The 22,813-nt window shown below is 39.9% G+C and overlaps 1 protein-coding gene across 9 annotated transcripts in view; it reads left to right on the top strand.

Moving 5' to 3' along the window:
* The window catches only part of EBF1 (EBF transcription factor 1), a 422,576-nt gene that overhangs the window by 34,309 nt on the left and 365,454 nt on the right, over positions 1 to 22,813 (top strand). For all 9 annotated transcript variants that reach the window (XM_020903301.2, XM_020903298.2, XM_020903297.2 and 6 more), the window contains 2 exons: positions 17 to 90; positions 10,071 to 10,139. In XM_020903301.2, the coding sequence (XP_020758960.1) occupies positions 17 to 90; positions 10,071 to 10,139 (143 nt within the window). The remainder of the gene's footprint in view (positions 1 to 16; positions 91 to 10,070; positions 10,140 to 22,813) is intronic.

Here is a 22,813-nt window from a genome sequence, read left to right as displayed (position 1 = left end):
CTTCCTTTGTTTACAGGCCATAGTATATGAAGGCCAAGATAAGAACCCAGAAATGTGCCGAGTGTTGCTCACACACGAGATCATGTGCAGGTAAGGAATACCATGTTCTCTCTTTAACTGTCAAAGAGAAGATGAATTTGTATCTCAGATTTGTACCTCTGAATTCTAGGTGAGTTCAGGCCTATTTTGGTGTATACGTTTCTGTCCTGTTAAACAAAACTAAAAACTGTTAGATGTATTAGGCAGTAAAGTGTCAGACATCACAGTGGTTCTCAATTATTTATTAGATTTCATCCTAAAAGTTATGTTTCCATTTTGATATCACACTGGTAATGGGCACAAAACAGTGCCCTTCCCCTTTTCCTGTCAATCGAATGAAATACAATATAACCCTTTTAGTGTTAATATATGCGCTCAACTGCATTGCTAGTAAAATGAGTAAGAGTTCTATTGATGTCAGCAGAAGTCTCTGTTTGGATAAGACTTGAAAGTTATAGTTCCTCTTTTTAGTTTTTCGACTTAAGAATACGACCATCCACATAGGCATCATTCCTCCTTGAACTGATTGTGGTTCCCTGCCCCTATCCCTACCTTGCATCTGATCTCTTAATCTTCCTTACCTTTTATACAACTGTGACAGTGTAGATAATGTTTCTTAAATGTAGTGTGGTTTTGGAAAGATAGCAATGATGAGTCCCTGAAAGGTGTGAACATTCATGTTGTCCACAAATGAGTATCTTTATTTTTGTCTGAAGCTGCATGTGAAACCAGACCACATTCACTTCTCTGGCCTCAGCCAACCCTTCATATGGGAGAGAATAAACCAGAAAACAGCCTTTTAACTTGCAGTTTAGGTTCTTATTCTTTGTCAGATAACACTGGCACTTTGCTTCCGATATTTTCTGAATAATTGGATAAAGCATGACGATGACACTCTGCATCAGAGAAGGGCTACTAATTGCTTTGTTAGCCATGCGGGTTCTCCTGGCACAAAGCGTGCTTGACTCCTGACTATTTCTGACCAATTCATGTAGGGATTTCAGCTGCTACTTCGGCATGGGTGGGCTTTATTTGCTGCTCAGGGACTTGTGGGGAAAGCAGTCTGAAAACTCTACAGGTGGAAATAAAATAGAAAAGAGATGAACATGTTTCCTTACTGAAGTCTCAAATATTAACTTCTACATATATAATTATGTATGTAAATCAAAATTTCTTGTTCTCCTTTTTAAAAACATACCTCTAATATATTATTCTAAAATATACAGGAGTTTCACAAGTTTTCACTTTAGTGATTTGTAAAATTTATTAATTATTCTCCAAACAGGTTACTTTTCTCTAAAGCTGCAACAAAATCCCAAAATACAGTCAAGGATTTCTTAGAAGATATTTTTAGGCAAAATTAGTGTTATACTGCATACAGCAGTTGCACAATTAGAGCTGAGCTGCACTTTTCAGAATAAATGAGTAAAATCATTTTGAAGAACATTAAAAAATGACCTCCTTCATATTACTGCTTTTCCAACCATATCTCTGTTTTACCTTCCCACAATTAGTGTTTTGTTAGAATGAGTTTTCTGTATTCTATTCCATATAAGTCTAGCAAACTGGAGACAGACAGGAAGATGGATCTCAAGCAATAGGCCGACTAATATCTGTAAATCATAGATTTGCATCTCATATCTGTACATGTTTGGACTATGCTAGAAATAATTCTATTCTTAAAATACTTGAAGATACATTATGCCTTTCACACACAAGCCTACCCTCTATTAATGCAGTTTATATTTTTTCTTGTTCTTAAAATTCATTGGCCCAAAGTATTTTATTATGCTGGTTGGGTTGCTTTACTGCTGATGTTCTTTCTATTTTTCAGAAACATAAAAATAGCAAAAAATAAAATCCTCAAGCCACTGAAGGCAAATGATGTTTGTATTGTGTGGCTAGAAGGGAAAAGTCATATTCAAAATGTCATTCTGGTAATGTTACAGATGAAGGTTTTCCTGACTCCTATAGATGTGGAAGGGGTACTGTTTGTTTACCAGGCTGCCATGACCCTATTACATAAGCCTGTCATCTATTGTGTGGCTAACAGTCTTTTAAATTGCAAATCTGATGCTCTTTAGGGGGCTTCAGAAAAAATTCTCACTTTCCACACCATCCTATTTCTCTTGATTTCTTGCCTGTTGTAAGTGGAAGTTGGGATGTGCTGAATTTGCACCAGGGGTGCAAATGCAGGCTCAATTATAAGCATAAAATTAGAGTCTGTTCACCATTAATCAGCCTGGCTAATTGCTATGCACCACCATTAACCATATGGTGTGAAAGACAGCTTGCTTTCCCTAAGATGAAATTTCTTCATTGCAGACATGAAATAGTGAGGGCCTTGGATTTTAAAATAGCTTGTTTTAGATATTTAATTTCTAAACAACTTTCTGCAGTGCTTTCTATCAAGGCTAACGGCACAATAAAACTTTGCATTTATGTCACAAAAGAGGTATATTTATAGTACATTGAAGCTATGGTAAAGGAGACAGAATTTAGAGCGACAGGAAAGGGCTTGGGATGATTCTGTTTTGTTGTCAGCAGAGAAAAAAAAAAGCATCAGGGAATTATGTATAAGGTGGTTGCAAATATAAAATATCAGTTTTGTTCTGTTGAGAGGGTAATCCATTGCATGAGCTATGTAAAGGACTTGCTGCCGTGGGATTATAATTACTGTCTCTCTTTGAGACAAAACCCCTTTGACTTGATGGCATAGAACTCTTTCCATGGAATTCTGGGAAAGGTTCTGCATTTTGGGTAACTGGAATCTATCATATCAGTCATCTTTACATTTTGTTAATACTTGGGGATGAAGCTCTTCAAAATGTAAAAGCAGGATTCATTCCACAAAGAATTTTATTTTTTGCACCTCCACATCCTGTTTTTAAAGTGTGAAGGGAAAATAGAAACTCTCCTTGGAAGGTGAGTCTAGTTCCCGGTCCCCGCCAGGCAGGTAGAAGCAGATTTTCTTCCTTTCCAGGACACAGGACAATAGCAGGGGATGAGTACTGTCTTTAGAAAAGCCTTCTTTCTCCACTCAGTGCCTTATGCCTTGTGGACCATGAGCTCTCGGGGTTAGCCTAGGCCCTTGATATGCCTTGTTCTTCCCTCCTTTTGGGCTGGCTTTTCCTCATTTTGTTCTTCAGATTCCCACTGAAGCATGGTTCCTTTAGAGAAGCGTCCCTGGTTGTTGGCCTGAGTGAGGCCCCCTTGTTCTGCGCTCCTATTACATCCTGTGCTTTTCCTTCGGTGCACTGTAACTGTACACTCGGCACATTGTAACTGTATGTCTAGGGCAGGTCTTTCTTTGCTGGACTAAGAACTCCTTGAAGATGAAGAAGTTGTCCAGTTTCCTCTCTGCTTTATTTTCTTATATGTGAAATGAGGAGAAATGTGTGAAACCATGACTTCTATCATAGGGTCGTTATTAAGATTGAATCCTATAACCCCTGTAAATGTGTATCTTGGTACCTGACACATAGTAAGTACTGAATGTTGATTGTTGTTATCAATAGTCACAGCGGAGTATCGGCATCGATACTAATAGAAGCAGCGAAGGTCGTGGGAGCAGTAGTAGCAACACCTGCAGTGTCTAGCTGAGTACCTGGCACATAGTTGCTCAGAGGGAAAGATGGTAAGAGACTGCTGAAAGGAAGGGAAATGTCTACCAAGATGTTAACATGCTTGGTTCATTCTAGGTATGCTGGTTAAGGATATTTTCATTCATTCTTCTCCTCTTTGTAAAAACACAGTGGAATGAAGAGCCAGAAAGGACTGGCCCCTGCGGTAGGAGAGCTGACAGGTTAGCCTGGGAAATGAGACCTGAAGCTGGTAACTAGACAGCACTGTAGAAAGAGTGGACTGGGATGAGTCATGAGGTCAAAGACCATGGCTGCTCAGAGAAGGAAGGATGTGTTTGCAGGGATTGGGAGGAAGGTGAGACAGGACAGGGATTTTAGAGGGTGTGTGAAGGAGTGTTTTTGTCCATTTGTTGGTGGTCCAGGTGGGATTTCTGTGGGGCGAGGTCTGCAGATGGTGAGCCTGTGGTCTGGATCTGGGCAGTCAGGGTGAAGGATAATCAATTTCTGAAGTCTTTTCACAAAGGTGCGAGGTGAAGCTGTGGGCTTACGCGGGATCCGGCATTAGAAAGAGGAGAGGCCGTGAATACATTCTTGGGGAACAATGTCACTCTTAGTGCATTCGAGAATTAGGAAGAAGAACCTTGAGCATACAGGAGATAGAAATGAAAGGAGGGTATTTCAGAGGCAGGGAGCCATCCACATAATAAGTGGAGGGAGATCCACATGGACCTGAAGATGAGAAGAGTACCAGAAAGTCTCTAGTGAACTTCAAGAGAGGACATTCAAGTAGGTGCTAACCTGAAAGCCAGGTTTTATGGGATGCAGGTGATAAGAAGTGAAGGAGACTCTGTCAAGGAGATAGTTGGGCAGTGAAGAAATCAACTCAACAAAAGAAGGAGCAAGTCTGTTTTCTTAAGAATGGGAAAAGTTGAATATGTTGGTTAACTGAGGGGAAGAATGAACTTATTACTGTTAATCAAATTGTTCAGATAACCATATGGCTCGTTCTCCAGCCATTTTGGCTAAATGGGTAAGATAGTCCTGCTTTCTGTTGTAAAGCTTAGAGTTGGAGTTGATGCTTTCTTCCAGTTAAGAGAGCCTCTACTTCTGGGAAGAAGTTCCATGTCCCTGAGGTGAAGATGGAAGCGTCTCTTGCTCTGATTTATGAAGCCATGCGTCAGTGAGCTAGAGAGGCACTGCCTCTGCCATGCTGCTCAGAAAGAGACTCACAAGCTCGCCTTTCCCTGGACAAGCTTGTCTGAGGGATACACAGTCTTGCTGGGGAAAGGGCTACTGTCTTGAGTCCACAGTGTATGTAGGACCCCAGGTGCGGCAGGGTCCCCCTTCCTGTGATTGGGCCACACTAGTCTCCTGCCACTTGGGGTACACGTTGAGAAGGGCTGTGAAGTAGTGGGAATCCTGCTTTGTGACAAGGCAAATGAGGAAACTCCAAGCCCCCTGATAGATGGCTGCTTTAGGGAGCAAATGCCAGGTCTGTGCCTGGTGCAGTGCCTGACACGCATAGTAAGAATATCAAGAACAGCATTTGAGGGGATCGAGATCCATCAGTCACACCATCATGAGGATGGAGTTAGCACGGCGATTCTTCTGTTAACGTGGCAGCTTTTCCCGTGGAGTGCTTTTGTGTCTGTTCCACGTACTGTATTGTTTCAGCCCCAAACCTCTTTTGCCTTAAACACAAGTCAATCTGTTCTCCCTCCATCCTGCCCTTCTTGGTTAATGCCTGCCTTGTGTATGGTAAAGGTTGGTACCCACCTTCCTTGGTCCTTCTGGGTTCAGTAGAGGGAACTGGGTGGGAGGGGGCAGTTCAGCTTGGAGAAGAGAGGAAAGGAGAGATAGGCCATCATGGGGAAGGAAGGAAGGACAGGTCTTTGTTCTGCTTGGCTTTGCATTAGAAGTAGGGAGATCCAGGAGGTTAGATGCTGGCTCAGCCCAAAGGAAGACCTTCCTTTCCCAATTTGCAGTTAATTTTTAGTTTTTTGATAGGGAAATAATATTGCAGTCAAAAGACTGCAGAAGTACAGAAGTGGAATATGTACACTCTATTTTCCACTTACTCTACTCCCTGTAGGCTGTTTCTTTGTAATTTGTATTCATTCATTCAAAAAATACTTCCAGAGAGCCTACTGTGTGCTGTGCTCTGTTCTGGTTGCTGGGGACATAGAGATGAACAGAACAGTCTAAGCCCTTTGTACTCAATAAAGAAGAAGAGTAAATTTAAAGAAGAAAAATAAAGACAGTAAAGAAGAAAAATAAAAATAAAATGAGTGCCTGGAAGAAAAGTGAAGCAGGATGAGGGGCTGGAGAGCTCCAGGGGTGGGAAGGGAAGGGCCTTCACAGGCTGTCCCTTTGTGCAGACATTTGAGGGACCTGAGGGTGACTGGTGACAATTTGTTTCTTCCTCTCCTCCCTCCTTCTCTCCTACTGGTTTTTTCCTCCCGTAAGTTGGACCATACCCATACCATACATATGGGGCTTCCCAGGTGGCGCTAGTGGTAAAGAATCCACCTGCCAGTTCAGGAGATGCAAGAGATGTGAGTTTGATCCCTGGGTTGGGAAGATCCCCTGGAGTAGGAAATGGCAACTCGCTCCATTAGGACAGAGAAGCCTGGCAGGCTACAGTCTATGGGATCTCAGAGTTCCGGCTGAGTGACCTAACACACACACACACACACACACAGACACACACCCTGTCACACACACACACACACACACACACCCTGGAGTAGGAAATGGCAACTCGCTCCATTAGGACAGAGAAGCCTGGCAGGCTACAGTCTATGGGATCTCAGAGTTCTGGCTGAGTGACCTAACACACACACACACACACACACACACACACACCCCATACATGCTGTTCTGCAGTTTGGCTTTCTCAGGTCATAATATGATGTAGACTTTTTTCTGTCATGATGTGGACAAGCCCACCATCATTCTTTCTGATGCTGCACACAGTTCCATATTTACATATATATGTATACACACGTATATGCACGTATATGTGTATGTGCATTTATTTTTAAAGTGGGCTTAAACCATAGACACTACTTTGTTACTGCCCCAGATGCAGCACAGAGCCCAGGAATCCCATTTCGAGGATGATGACTACGCAGTGCAGTGATACGACCTGAGAGGCAGGAGACCTGTTGGGCTATTTTTCATACTTTGTGTAAAGTTTTCTTTATAAATGATGTTAAGTGCTCTCCAGCCCTTTAGTCCATTTTTCTTGTTTTATTCCTCTTCTATTCATCCTTCTACACCTCTGTTCTTCACATCTGCTTTCTGCCCTGGGTCCCTTGGGGCATAGCAGAGAGGGTGGTTCTCACTTAGGCTGTGCTTCGATTCAGCTGGCTTCACTCAAGGGCACTTATATTTTAAGGGGATGAAGACAGTGCTTAACGCACAGGGCAGATCTCAGGCCTAGTGCAGCCTTGCCTGGGGAAGTGATCTGGGGGGTGGGGTGGGGTGGGGGTGAACCTTCCTTCCTTTGGCAGCATCTGCTCAGAGGGGCAGCATGGCTTCCTTTATCTGCTACCTTCCTATTGGATTGTATTTCCCCTAGTATATTACATTCATTCCTGAAGTCATCCAGTCAACCAACCCACCAACCATTATTTGATCTTCTCTATTCTGTCCCAGGCCGCAGCTACCTGCTAGGTAAATAAGATTGACAGTGTGTTCCTTTATGAAACATATGGGTTGGTGGGGGAGGGGTGAGAGGAGAAAGATAGTAACAAAAAATACACAAGTATATACATAAGCATATAATTTGCTTTGTGTTTAGTGCGCTGAAAGGAAAAACTTGGAGCAGCCTATCAAGTATTAAGGTCAGCTTCTCTGAGGAAGGAGTCTAGAGGCCTAGACCCAAAGAGGAGGTTGCTGTTGTTTAGTCGCTCAGTTGTGTCTGACTCTTTAGTGACCACACAGACTGTGGCCTGCCAGGCTCCTCTGATCAGGTGATTTCCCAGACAAGAATACTGGAGTGGGTTGACATTTCCTTCTGTAGGGATCAAATCCAGGTCTCCTGCATTGCAGGCAGATTCTTTACCCCTGAGCCATCTGGGATGCCCCACTGAGTGGGTAGAGGCTGGCTAGCTAGGGAGGGCTTGGAGGAGGAGCAGTCCAGGCCCGGAGGCCTGCCTGCACCTGGGCCTGGGGTCAGACTGAGTGTGGAGACTGAAATTGACTAGTGAGGCTGCAGTGTGGCACCTTGGGGGAGAGTGACAAGAGATGGGGAGGTGTTCTGGCTCCATGTGATGCCATAGATTTATTCTCAGTGCGGTGGGAAGCCCTTAAAAGGTCTAGGGCAGTGGAGTGACAGTTCCATTGACATTTTGAAAAGATCACTCTGGCTGTTGGTGGTGGGTGAAGAGTGGAGGGGAGGCCACTGCGGAGTCCAAGCGAGAAATGAAAGTGACTTGGTTGAGGGTGGTACAGTGAGGAGGGAGAGGGTCAGATCATCTTGAGATGTAGATTCTAGTCTGAAACTATCATCAGGCAAGTTGGAAGGGTCCCTGGACGCATTTATTCCAGTTAGGATGATGGTGAGCGTTTTGATCTCTGGAGATTTGCCCAATCACTGTTCTGAAAAAGAGAAGAAAAAAAGCAAGGAGAAATAGGCCTTCCCATGCGTTGCTTTTCTCCCTGGGTAAAGACTTGGGCTCTGTCGATGGGCTTTTTTTGGAGACCTGTGCCCTCACACTTAGAGGTGGGTACTGCAATCGCTCCGTTTTATAGATGAGGAAACTAAGACTCCAGAAGGTGAAGTCCCTTGCTTCAGTGCCACAAGCAGCTCTGAGCCCAGAGTCAGTGTTCCTAACCACTGCACTCTCCTGGCAAGCCCTTGGAATGTAGGTGCAGGGAGGTGAAGTTCAGAGATAGTCAAGTTTAGTTTTAAAATTATCATTACTTTTTTGGCATTCATGTCAACTACTGGATTTCTCAGTCCCTTTTTTCTACATTTGTCTCTTAGGTGTTGGGATCCTTTGGGCTTTCTTTCCCTCAAAGTCCTAGTATAGCTGAACTTAGACCTGGAGGAAATTGTTTCCTCTGAACCAGAAAGGGAACAGCTCTAAGTTGAGTGGTATGGTTTTTGGCTGGGGCTCTGACAAAGGAGAGAGAATTCTTGCTGTTGTTTTCTGAAAATATGAGAGACAAATAAAATGAGCATCAAATTTGGAAGCTGATTCTCTTTTCAGAGATGGATTAATGGCCAGGAGAGAGACTTCCCAACTTTGGTGAAAGACCCCCTGTGCGGGCATATATTTCTGGGTCCTGAAAATAAAGTTCAGTGTTTGTTTCTTTCCAAAGCTCTCCAAATTTAGGCTCTATGATTCACTAGGTCGAATGAGTGTGTGTGTATATGTGTACTTGTGTAAGAGGGAAAAAAATGCATGCTTTATTTGTGATGCAGGTCATGTATAACCCTTGCATAACTCCCTCACCTCCATGATTGATCAAATATATGCTTTTATAGTGTGCCCTGAGGTAAAGACTGGCCAGTGGACACATTTCTTATTTGCAGACAAGTCTCAGATGGATAGTCTTGCATTGACCATGGGTAATTTTTGAAAACTCTTACTTTTTCACTTTTTAGAAGCATCTCAGTTTAAGAAAACACTGGCAACTTTAAGGTCACACATGGGGTGGGATTCTGATAGTAGATGCTTTTCGTGCCCATGTCTGCCTCTTCTCTGACCTGGTAAGGAGTGTTCACTGTCAGCCTTTGCCAGCCTTTGGATCCACATCCATACTGCTTCCAGAAAACTTACACAGTGACCAGTGGAGGGCACAAAAGCCAGAGGACATGTGGATCTCTGTTGTGTTTTATCTTTCCTCTTTGTGTTAATTATTATGTTGTACTTTCATTCTTACATTCTGAACATGGTTCCAAAGCAGACTGTTACAGTTTTAAGATTTCAGGAAGGCTGTGATTGAAGGAAATGTCTCCTATAAAAGAGAAAGGAGAAGAAAAAGGAATCCATTGAATACAAAACGACTGGAGGGGGAGAATCACTCATACCTCATTATTGACGTGTTCCACGCAGTTAGTGTGATCTTGAGGGAAGAGTGTTTGAGCCACCCACAACCCTGAATATTCTCATTGGGTAGATGTAATAATAACGCGTCTCACAGTGAAGTCTTCCAGTTCTGCGGGCAGTGATGGGGAGACCCCATCTTAGGGCTGTCAGTCCTCGCTCGGAGAGCCCCTCTCCCTCCCTCCTTTGTGCAGGGAGAGGTTAAACCTGGCATTAACCCATAGGTGACCCAAACAGAATATTCTGTCCCAGGGATCCGTTGATTGCCAGGTATGGCTTTGTGGTAATTCTAGCATTTGCAACCCAGCAATTTGAACCTTCTGTCTGCCTAAATGATGATTTTACATTTGCAATGGTTGTACTAAATCCTCTCGCTTTTGCTCCGCAGCCGCTGTTGTGACAAGAAAAGCTGTGGCAACCGAAATGAGACTCCCTCAGATCCAGTGATAATTGACAGGTAGGGACCACTCTACTTTCACCCGGTTCTTTCTCCTCATTATAATGAAACACCTGCCTCGTGTGGCTCTCGGGTGAGGGTTAGGAAGGCGTGTGGCCGAAATTTGCCTGTTGGTCATGACTTCATCTGCTGCGCCGAGCTATTGCGATTCCTGGGAAAGCCATATGGAATGTTCTTTGGAGGCCCGCTTTCTCGGATTGCTCCAGTTTTGTGTCTGATTCATGCTCCTAAAGGAATGTTCTTCTTTCTTGACTTTCTGTGGCTCAATCCTCATGCTGTGCCAGGAAGCTTCAGAAATAAAATAATAATATTTTGTGATTTATGAAATGTGGTTGGGTGCTTATAAATATTTAACTTTTATTTGAAAAATGTTTGAATCATTATCACTTTTAGCTACAGTAGTTCTGTTGGACGTAATCCATCTACATTTTAAGGTTTTATTTATGCATAAAAGCAGTTTTAAAGAGATCTGTGAACCAAGATTTTCTGTAGTAATTTCCCGGGTTTGATTGTAGCTCAGACTGCATTGTAAGTTGATTAATTTATCCTGCTTGTCTTAATTATTGTGTTTTTAAGCAGATCCATATTACTAATCTGACACGACCAAGTAAATCACTGTAGAACAATAAATCTGTTTTAGTTGTTCGGCGCAATTTCGAGTCACTGTGTGCACAGATTATGCAAAGTCGCATTCCAAATATTCGTTTTACATTTTAATTATTGAAATTCATTGTATGGAAACATGTATGATAAACCATTTGTTACATAGCATTACTCATTGGGAGTTAAATGGCCTGGAAGGTTTATAGATACTGTCAGTTGTCAGCTAGGAAAAGAGCTAGCACCCTCTACTAGCTGGAAGAGTCTTGCAAGTAAGACTGACGGATCTGTCATTGAGGAGATCAACAGCTGAATAAAAGCCCTTTTTGGAGTTTGGTAATACTGATTTTTGATGCCCCACCCCCACCCCCCACCGCCTGCTGGTGCACATCTGTCTTCCCAATTCTTTACTTTTGGGGGGGCTTTATCATTTTTCAGTTAACTGAAAAAGTATTCTTCATTGTGGTTTATGACAAAACATCAGTTGTTGATTTTGACTTATGTGATTCTTTAGGCTTAAACCCAATTTTGATTGCCCAGAAGTTTTATAAAGCTTGCATTTGAGTCAGATATTTTAACTATCTTTCACTAATATTCACCAGAAACATATCTTTGCTGGATAACTTGATAACTTTGCTTAATGTTTGATTCAAAGCTGAAAACATCCACCTTTAGAGTGTAATGAGGTTGTATGCTGCCTATAGAATTAATATAGCATGTTTATCTACAGAAGCAGACATGCCATTATGCAGTTTCTTTTTTTCTGCAATGGCAGATAAATCTTCAGATAAAGAAGATTTAAAAAAATAACCTTTATGCTGTTTGTTTCATCTAAATACCTCGCTTCAAAATACCATTTGTTATTTTAAGCAGATTTTACTCATTAGGAAGAAAATGTTCTGATCAAAAGACCAGTCCAAATATTTGCCCCAAACTTTGAAACTATCAGCATTTGGTTCTGCCGCACAGTTTCTTTTGGTTTAGATGATGACAAGAACCTTACTTTGCCATCCGCAATGAAAATGCTTTTTTTTTTTTTTTTTTCTTCTGAATGGGTTAAGCTTTTAAGTTCTTCGTTTGGTTTTAAGCCGTGACTCTGATATAGAAGGTTGATATGACTGTGGTTTGAATAACATTTGATTTTGACCTGTTTCTGTGGGTTGCGATGGCATAAGAAACTTGACTCAGCAGCGCTGTAATTAGCCCGGCCCGTGTTTTTGAAACAGGATTGTGTTACCTGGATTGCATTAGTGTGGCTTCTATTGTTGCCGCCTTGCATCTATCCCAGTAGGGTACTTAAAACCTTTTCTTGGCTAGGGTAGTTCAAACAATTTAGGTAAAATAAGTATGCACTTTATACTGTTGGTGGCTTTAGAGATATTACTCATGACATTTATCCTTTTCATTATTTTTTTCCTTTTTGGTTTGACAAAGTAGAAAATGCTGTTAGCCAATCTTGGTCTCTTAAGAGAGGAGTACTTGGAAAAGCAGCTGAAACCCTGGTTATCTGCACGAGTCCCAACATAGGTTTATTTGCTGGCTGTTGCCACTGTCTCCCATGAACTGTCTTTTCAAGCAGTGATGCCAGCTGATATGCAAAACCCCATTCAGCTATTTTTATTTGCATCTGAGTTTTCAGAATTTATTTGTCCTTCAGTCTGCCAAAGGTTTTAAAAGCTCCAGTCCTGTCTGTGCTGATATGTGAAACTTCCATTTTTAACAAGAGAATAACAACAGGAAAAGAACTTACACAAGGAAGGGCGAAATAGAAAAGATTTTTCAATTCCATAAAATTGCTGCAAAGGAAAAAAAAAATGATGGCAACTGTGTTTGAATTTCATAGTTTCCAATTTGATTCTATATTACCGATTGCATAATATCTGCGTTACGTGCTTAGGGTTTGATTTGCTTTCAGATTTATGGATGTGAATCCCTGCATATTTTGTAAAAATAGGTTATGGGGCCTGCATTCAGTAGCAGGAGTAACTGTTTTTACAAGATGCATCCAATTTACAATTATAGGACTGAAGCTACAGTCAATCCTTGTGTTAGGATTTAGCATAGTTTTAACACGCAGTCACCTTTTGGGCACCAATAATTTTTAGCTCCCTTTGCTTGTCCTTCAGATTTTGGAAGAACAGTGCTATTTTTATCAGTCAAAAGACTTTTAGTAGTGGTTATTCAGGAAAACTATTTATAGGATTGATAGAAGAGGCTTTATGGTCATACGGCAGTGGTGCAGGATAAGCTATTTCTGTGTTAAATTTTGGCAGTATTATTTGCTGCCAGTGGTTTGCTGCAAGTGGTCAGCTTGGCATAGTCTATCAAAAAAGTGGAATTAACAAAATCAGCAGTTAAATACTGTGATTTAGAAAATGTATTTCTACTTCATTTATGGTAGCTTTCTACATAGTCAGAAAAATATGACCCCAACACTTTTTATAATTATGACAATTGTCAAGTCACTTCAAAAACTTCTGGAAGGGAATTTTTGTAAATGGATGATGTGTGCATCTTGAGTTGACTGCCTGGTTGTGTTTCTATTTAATGCCAAATTGTTTGATTGAGAATTATAAAAACCAGGCTGTGTGCAAGGATCTAGATATTTGGAATATGTAGACATGGGAAAAGTCAAATGTGTTATGTTTAATAGTTGATGACCAGAAACTAATAACAGCAAATTTCATTATCGTTGAGGTAAAGGGCTATGTGTGGTAATTATTGTTAAAGTAAAAAAGCAAAAAATGACTTGCAATTATTGGATTAAGGTGGAGATTGATTTAACATATTCACATAGTAACTCATATTTGAATTTAAAAGGTTTGCAATAAAGTTCATGTTTAGAAATTGAATAAATTGTAGTTTTATTACCACATTGGATATCCTTGTGTCCTAACCTTTTTCCTTGGAGTTATCTTAGTTCAATAAATAAAACCTCATTAGACTATTCCCATTTCAACGAGTTTATTAAATTTTGCAGGAGTAATTAGCATAAGCTGTGCTAATTTTTCTGGAAGACTAATGAGGGAGGTTCTTAATTAGGTTTACTTTGTAAGAATCAGAAAAGATGATAATGACAAAAGTCACCTAGGGTACTGTGAATTGGGAACCCAGTTTTTCTGAATTCATATAAAAATCTCCCATTTTCTATGTGGAAACTTCTTTATAAATGCTTGAACTGAATATATTAAGTGTGCAGACTACACTCTTATTCCTTATCTTGTTAGTTAGGATTACCATTTATTCTAGATTTGCTTCACAAAACTCTTTATTTTTCTACCCTGGCTCACTAAACTTTCTTTGAGCAATGACATGGATGAATACAGATGGTCTTACAAAAACATTTCTTTCTCTGAATTATGCTATAGGATTCCTTTCACACAGAGCTTTAAAGTTTCCAGCCAGATTTGTGCTGCTAACTTCTAGTAGGGCGGGAAAGGGGGATGGCTCAAAATTTGTTTGGTTTTTCAATTTAAGATCAGTGTGATTGATGAAATAGTTGGACTGCTAAATAAAGGGAGAAAAGAAGAGCCCAATTCTTCATTTCCTTGCACTGTGGATTTTGAGAATTGACAAGTGGACTTTTTTCTTTTAATAGATAGAAATAATAAAGGATGAAATTCCTCCTCAAATTACATTCTTGGTCTTGTGTGAATTTAGACATAGCCCTTTTGGGATGTAATGTGGCTCAAGTGATCCACAAGTTTGAGTTCTTCATAACCAGTACTAAAAACGTGGAGTTTTAAAGCCTGTCAAATAATATACCTCTAAAAATTTTAGGCTTGTTTATTGCTGCTTAATAGATTGGTCTTTATTTTCTATTTATAAGAATCTCTGTATGTACTTTGGAGCTGTAAGCCCTGACATGCAACATTTAAAAACAGCATACCAATTTTGTAACATGAAGAATTTAGCCTGTTTGGAACTAGTTCTTCAGGCCACACTTACCCAAGGGTCTCCTAAAAAGAAAAAATAGTGTGTACTTGTTTCATTCCAGAATTTTCTAAAGATCTTTCACATCTAGTTCACTTTCACTTTGGTAACACTAAATGGATTTGCTTTATGATTGTTGTCTGAAATAGAATGTTCAGAATGAAAGTATTGGAATGGCCATTTTACCTGCTGATTCACATTAGGGTTGTTCAGAAAAACATTTTTGTTTGATTCATTCTTCATCTAAGGTTTGAATGCTGTGATAAGACTTTTCAGAAAAGTGCAGTGTTGCCTAAACACCAAGCCAATTTCTTGATTAAACTGATCCTGATATATATATATATATATATATATATATATATATATCACACATATGCATTAATCTGTATAACAGAAAAACTATGGTAAAACTTTACAATTAGGATGTAATTTTTTTTTTTTAACCATTGAGCAGGGTGGGCTATATTCTAATTCCTATATCTGCAATCCTAAGATTGTGAAGGCATCATGGTCTCTTGACAACAAATGATTTTTTTGTCTTTTATCATGAGACTTAAATCCAAAAATTCACTAAAAATTTTTTCTTTTATCTTCTGTGAAGAGAAAGTCCTCAATTAACATGAACATAAGCATACTTTTATTAAAGTTGCAGATGAGGCTTTTAGTCAGAGTTTCATGGCTTTATTTCATTGACCTTTCAACTTATTATTTTGGTGTTCATCCAGTTTTCGAAAGGACCAATCACTAAACATAATCACTCTCTAAGGTACACAAATAGCTATCTAGGGCTTGAAGACCCAGAGGTATAAATGCAATTCCCAGAGTTCTGATATGCCTTTTATATCACCTGATTTCCTAACTTTGAATGCCCCATTAAAATAAAAAGAGTAGGAATTCATTCTTTAAAATTGCTGCAGGCAGGATAATTGCTGTCCTCTTGGTTGGTTTGAGAGATTTGCGTTTTTTCCAAAAGTGAAAAGCCAGCGCTGACACTGAGCGTGAATTTATGGTTGTTTATTAATCCTACCATATTTAAACATTTGTTTTCTCAGTGGGAATTCATATGTGATTATTAGCGATGAGACTTATGTGAGAGACTATCATTCTAAATTTTATCACATATCAGATACCATTCTGAATAGGAGATGAGCCCGTGCATTTGTATGCAGTTTCCTACCATGATAAGAAAATAACGAATACAATCAGCTAATAGCAGTCTATATTCCATTTGCTATCAGCTATTCCCAAATATACAGCCAGGATACATTCAAATGGATTTCAAGTATGCTGACAGTATATCATCATGCAGAGTCCTTTTACACAGTATGATACTACTGCAGACACTGTATAATGAACAACTGTAGCTTTCCTGTAAAGGAAATAATGGCTGCAACTTCCAAGAAATGTGTTTAATGGAGCTTTGGAGAATCAGTACGTATGTGTTACCGACCTGGGTGTCAGTCCATGGTGTGGGGTTTTAATCCCGTGTCGTCATAACTTTGTAACAGTTCTGGAAAAATACAGAAAAGCTGAACAAAGTCCCTTGTGTGTCATCTAACAACTTTGCACAGTCATTTTGTGATGAGAATATATCACTATATTAAATATGCTTTTGCTTTTCTAAAATAAATTGCTTAGAATGGGGGAAAAAACCCAAACCCTCCCGAAGTGCAACTCAGTTCTCCAGTGATAAATTTCCCTTGCTTTTCCTTACCACTCACACCTGACCAGACTCTAATAAAAATTGACAGATTTAAAAAACACCATTTAGAAGCTTGTGCATGTAGTGAGATTTTGGTCATTTTACTTTGCATTAGGTATTATTTGAAAAAGACCATCTTTTTCCTTCTCTCTCACCTACTGTCTCATCCCTCCCTTTACAAACTCTGTGATTGTACACCACCCATGAGAATATAAAAGTGACCTAAATATTCCAATTGCAATCAGTGAAAAATGATGAACATTACAGGGTTGTCTTTGATTGCGTGTTGCCTTTAAAGGTATGGGCAGATGGAGATAAATCTCCCTCTCAAACTCTCTCTCCAGTTACAAGCCTTTGTCCAAAGGTAAATGAAGGTTTTAACATTACAGTACTTATTGTAATATAATTTTAATTGCCTTAGCTCTGCTAATGTGTGAAGCTGAGTGTGTGTATATATGTGTGTGTGTGTGTGTGTGTTTCATGAGGAGGGGAATCAAGCCAAAAAAAAAAAACGACCCTGCATATTTTTCATGGGGGGACAGGGGGTCACATGTGGTAAATGATGCAAACTTAATGAAACCAGTTCTGGGGAAGAAAATGCCATTGGCGTTTCATCCATGTAATGTATATTCCCACTTCCAGTGGGAATAGAATGGTCTTTGGTGCGCTCTGGGGATTTTTATTTTTGAAGGTGAAGTGCTTGGTTCCAGTTCCAAACTTGCCTCTAAACCCTACTTGGAAAGATGTAACTAGACAAGCTGGCAAATTATATAGCTTGATCCCACACAATAACCTCCAAAATGGCCCTCGGTAACTATACCATCCCGCTAACTGTTGGAGGCACAATAGTTTTGTAATATAATATAAAGTAATAGTGTTAGCCAACACATCTTTAATAAGATATTGTTCGAGCCTTTGCCATATGCTCCAGAGCAGCCTCTCACTCGGTGGGCCTTTTGATTCCTCTCAATAAGATTATTTCAAATACTCTAATCCTGAATCATTGACATGAATACAAAAGCCTAGTGACATCTAATAGATGCCTCTTAGCTTTGCTTTTCCTCTTGTTCCTTTCCTTTTTCTTCTCTTTTTACCTGACAAAAAGCTTACAGGCACTTGGGCTCTGTCTCTCAGTAGCAGCGTGGGGGGCTCCTCATGAAATATAAAGGAGGAAAAAGGACTGACAGAGGCCCGATAAGCTACAGAGTGAAGGGCCATAGATTAAAAGTAAATGCCAGTAAATCCTACCCTGTACACTTACTTGTCCTTTTATTGTTTTCTTTAACACTTTCCCTTCCAGGAGAGGGGGAAAAACAGAAAATAATTAAATTGCAGGTGTGTGAATTTTAAATCTGGATGTGGTCACTATACGTACTGTATAGGGTTTTGGTAAGACTCTCAAATTTTGGTTCATGTCAAGGCTTTTAAAAAAAAATGCCCCTTTAACATCAATCTCAAAAATCTTTCAAGAACTTTTTTTTTTCTTTTGCTTGTTGACCGGATATTGATACTATTTATGTCTGTGTGGAGGTAGATGACTAAGTCGGAGGAGCCCTTCTGTGGGGCATAAACACTGGTGACATGGTGTTTCCAGGTTGAAAGAACTTTTTCTTTTTTTTTTTAATCAATGAATAGCAAATGATCAAAGTGAAAGATTAAGCTGTCTTGTTCTGTGATGGTAGCTGCTGCTTTTTCGTGTGATCCTGCTCTCTACTTGTGCCCTGAGTGTGGCCTGCACGGGATGGTGTCACTTCTTGCTCTGGTGAGGCCTAGGAGGCAGGATGCAGGTGGACAACTTTGCCAATGGTCAGATGTTGTCACCCTCCACCTTCCAAAAGCAGCCATGGTTTGACTAAAGCTTTTTTTTTTTTTTTTGAAACTCTTATCTATAGAGATATAATGGTAATCTATAGAGATATAATTCTACTTACAATTTATTTATTATTGTTCAATAGAACAATAACTTCCCCCTATTTTGAATATGTTCCCCATTCATTAGTATTCTGATCCATTAGTAATATCTTAAAGCATCACTTTAAAAGATTTCATTTAATTGGCTGCATTGGATCTTAGCTGGGACATGTAGGATTTATTTTGCTGACCAGGGATCAAAACTGGCCCACCTGCATTGGGAGCACAGAGCTTTAGCCACTGGATCACCAGAGGAGTCCCAGAGCATCATTTTTGACCATCTTGGATGCACTATTGGTTAAATTCTTTCACAAAGTGGAGAGTTAAACAACCCAGAACCTGTGTCAGGTTTGGTTCCTTTCACATATGCGCACGCGCGCGCACACACACACACAAACTTTTACAAAGACAAAAATTAAAAATGAGAAGTCTCTTTTTTATTTATTAGAAAGTTCTTTAGAAAAGAGAGTTGGTTAAATTATCTTTGAAGCTATCCAGTTTAGTCACTCAGTCATGTCCAACTCTTTGCGACCCAGTGGACTGTAGCACACCAGGCCTCCCTGTCCATCACCAACTCCCAGAGCTTACTCAAACTCATGTCCATCGAGTTGGTGATGCCATCCAACCATCTCATTCTCTGTTGTCCCCTTCTCTTCCCACCTTCAATCTCTCCCAGAATCAGGGTCTTTTCCAATGATTCAGTTCTTCGCATCATGTGGCCAAAGTATTGGAGTTTCAGCTTCAGCATCAGTCCTTCCAATGAACACCCAGGACTGATCTCCTCTAGGATGGACTGGTTGGATCTCCTTGCAGTCCACGGGACTCTCAAGAGTCCTCTACAGCGCCACAGTTCAAAAGCATCAGTTCTTTGGCGCTCAGCTTTCTTTATAGTCCAGCTCTTACATCCATACATGACTACTGAAAAAGCCATATCTTTGACTAGACAGGCCTTTGTTGGCAAAGTAATGTCTCTGCTTTTTAATATACTGTCTAGGTTGGTCATAGTTTTTCTTCCAAGGAACTAGCATCTTTTAATTTCATGACTGCAGTCACCATCTGCAGTGATTTTGGAGCCCCGCAAAATAAAGTGTCACTGTTTCCCCATCTACTTGCCATGAAGTGATGAGACTAGATGCCATGATCTTAGTTTTCTGAATGTTAAGTTTTGTTTTTTTTTTAATTTTTATTTGTTTATTTGATGGCCCCAGGTCTTAGTTTAGGCACACGGGATCTTTTTTTTTTTCATTTATTTTTATTAGTTGGAGGCTAATTACTTTACAACATTGTAGTGGTTTTTGTCATACATTGACATGAATCAGCCATGGATTTACATGTATTCCCCATCCCGATCGGGATGAATGTTAAGTTTTAAGCCAACTCTTTCACTCTCCTCTTTCAGTTTCATTAAGAGGCTCTTTAGTTCTTCGTTTTCTGCCATAAGGGTGGTGTCATCTGTGTATCTGAGGTTATTGATATTTCTCCTGGCAATCTTGATTCCAGCTTGTGCTTCATCCAGCCTCGCATTTTGCATGATGTACTCTGCATATAAGGTAAATAAGCAGGGTGAAAATATCCAGCCTTGATGTACTCCTTCCCAAATATGGAACCAGTCTGTTCTTCCATGTCCAGTTCTAACTGTTACCTCTTGACCTGCATACACATTTCTCAGGAGGCAGGTCAGGTGGTCTGGTATTCCCATCTCTTGAAGAATTTTCCACAGTTTGTTGTGATCTACACAGTCAGAGGCTTTGGCATAGTCAATAAAACAGAAGTAGATGTTTTTTTCTGGAACTCTCTTGCTTTTTTGATGATCCAATGGATGTTGGCAATTTGGTCTCTGTTTTCTGCCTTTTCTAAATCCAGCTTTAACATCTGGAAGTTCATGGTTCACATACTGTTAAAGCCTGACTTGGAGAATTTTAAGCATTACTTTGCTAGCATGTGAGATGAGTGCAATTGTGTGGTAGTTTGAACATTCTTTGGGATTGGGGTGAAAACTGACCTTTTCCAGTCCTGTGGCCACTGCCGAGTTTTCCCAAATTTGCTGGCATATTGAGTGCAGCACTTTAACAGCATTATCTTTTAGGATTTGAAATAGCTCAAATGGAATTCTATGGAATTGAAGCTATTACAATGTCAAAAACCCATATTTTGCTACACAGTCTTTTTTTCTTAAAGCCAGATTTTAGTCTTAGATTAATGGTGTACATCTCAAAATGTCTTTCAAAAAATTGTGTTCTTCTTTCTGTGGGTACAGGAGTGGGAATGTCCTTTTCTGGCCATCTTCATGTTTTCTTGAAAACTAGATCTGAATCCTGGCCTATGAGCACCTTAAAATAAACAATGTCTCTGATCATTATGAGTTTAATAGTAAGTTCCAGCTGAATAGGACTTGCAAAGGTATTGGAGACCTTTAAGGTGTAGCATTTCAGAGCATTCTCTTCAAACAAATGTGAGGGCAGAAATTAGCTCAGTTTATAGATCTGTGAACCGAGGCATACCCCTCAGGGACTTGATTTGTGGCAGAGCAAGTGATTGAAACTTCGTGTCCCAGCTCTCAGTCTCATCTTTTCCCGTCTCAGTTGTTCAGTTGAAAAAGTGAAAGACTGTTTTCCGTATTTTGTGCAGCCTCTTTTTCTTGATATGCGCAGTTCATTTTTTCTATGAATTAATCGAAAGCTTTTTATCTAAACAGTTTCCTTGGTAGATTTGGCACTTAACTTCTGAGATTAAAAATAATAGTAATAACATAAATCAGAAAGCAACAAAATTCTGTAAAGCAATTATCCTTCAATAAAAAAATTAATTAATTAAAAAATAGGAATAGTGTAAATTGTTCTGCTCACTGCTAGTGCAGTATTTGAGTTCTTGTGTCCTCATTTAATTTGATAACTAAACCATTGTGTGTTTCACTAGGGGATAAAACAGACCATAATCCAAAGAGAAATCTGGAAGAAGGCAGAGTACAATGGAAAAGGTCTACAATTTGGAGTTCATTGGCAGAAAATCAAATCCCTCCACCATTACTCCCCTGTATTTGCATCTCATAGGGTTTAGTTTTTTCATCTTTGAAATGGGAAAATCATCTCAAGCTTGGGAAAATCATCTCAAGCTTGAAAAATTTTGTGGTTTAAAATACCTAGCACAGAGTTTGACACATATTAGGTGCTTGAAATCAGGCAGCTCTTGCAATCTGCACATAATATTCCATGTGGATTGTTATTCTTAATGGATGGTTACCATGGAGCTTTTTTATAAGCAAAATTACCTTATTGAAGTTCATCATGTTGGTTAAGTCCGCTTGTTGAAGAGTTGCTCATTTTTTTTTCTTTCCTTGAATGTTTATTGAACATCTACTATATGCCACACATTGTTTTCAGGGTTGGGATATAACAGTGAATAAGACACATATGGTTCCCGCCTTCCTGGAATTTTTAGTACCTCAGAGTTGGAAAAAAAATTGGAATAGTAAGTGTAGAGAGAAATTATATATATATATATATATATATGTATTGAATAGGAGAATATTGTTTCAGATGGATAGAGATCATGATGCAGAGGAAAAATGCGCCTGGGAAGAAAGTTGCTTGTCAGCTCTTACTCAGTGGTATTGAACTTGGGCAAACTCCGTGGTTTTGTTGTACTCCTCTAAGGCAGTCTACACATTGGTTAAGATCAGATCTGCCTGGGATCAAATCTGAGCTCTGCCAGTGTTAACTTTGGGGTGCAGGCAGATCGTCTCACTTCTCCAAGCTCCACTTTCTTCATCTGTGAGACTGGGGGAGGAGCAGTAGTTCCTACTTTTTAGGGTTGGGGTGAGGAATAAGCGGGCTTCCCTGGTGGCTCAGATGGTAGAGAATCTGCCTGCAATGCGGGAGACCCAGGTTAGATTCCTGGGGAAGCTCCCCTGCAGAAGGGAATGGCAACCCATTCCAGTAGATAATGCCTGGAGAGAACTTAGCACAATGCCTGGCACATAAATCACAGTCGATAGAAGGTGGCTTTTTAAAAAAGCGCTGGAATGAAAAGCTCTCAAAGACACTTTCCAGCTCTGAAATTCTAATTTTAGTTCCCTCTTGTATTGCTGAGGCAGATAAACTCTTCAGGAAGCAGGCTGTAAGCCCCAGATGGCAGTGGTATGCGTGTATTGGTTGCTGCTATTGCTCCAGCACTCAGCACGGTTGCCTCACTGCTGTGTAGTAGGTGCTCAGAGTATGTTTTTGTGAAATGAAAGAAAGAAAGGGGTAGAAGTGGAGTTGAATCTGGTGTTCTAATCTCTCTGCCTAAAGATAGGCTTGTTATAACTACACAATAAAGTGAAAATGCACTGCCATTAAAGAATGATGAGAAACAGAAAACGTAAGATAAAATATTAAATTTGTTACACTTAAAAATGTTAATCTTCACACGATTACCATGCAAATCCCCTCATTGCCTAACTGTTTAATTGATCAAGTAAATCACAGAGCAGACAAGTAAGTGAAAAACCCTGCTGTTGACATTCACGCAAAGCACATTTCAAGAATAT

Source organism: Odocoileus virginianus, chromosome 3, assembly GCF_023699985.2.
Source record: "Odocoileus virginianus isolate 20LAN1187 ecotype Illinois chromosome 3, Ovbor_1.2, whole genome shotgun sequence".
Taxonomy (NCBI): Eukaryota; Metazoa; Chordata; class Mammalia; order Artiodactyla; family Cervidae; genus Odocoileus; species Odocoileus virginianus.
The sequence above is the reverse complement of the archived record's forward strand: the minus strand, read 5'-3'. Positions and strand labels throughout refer to the sequence as shown.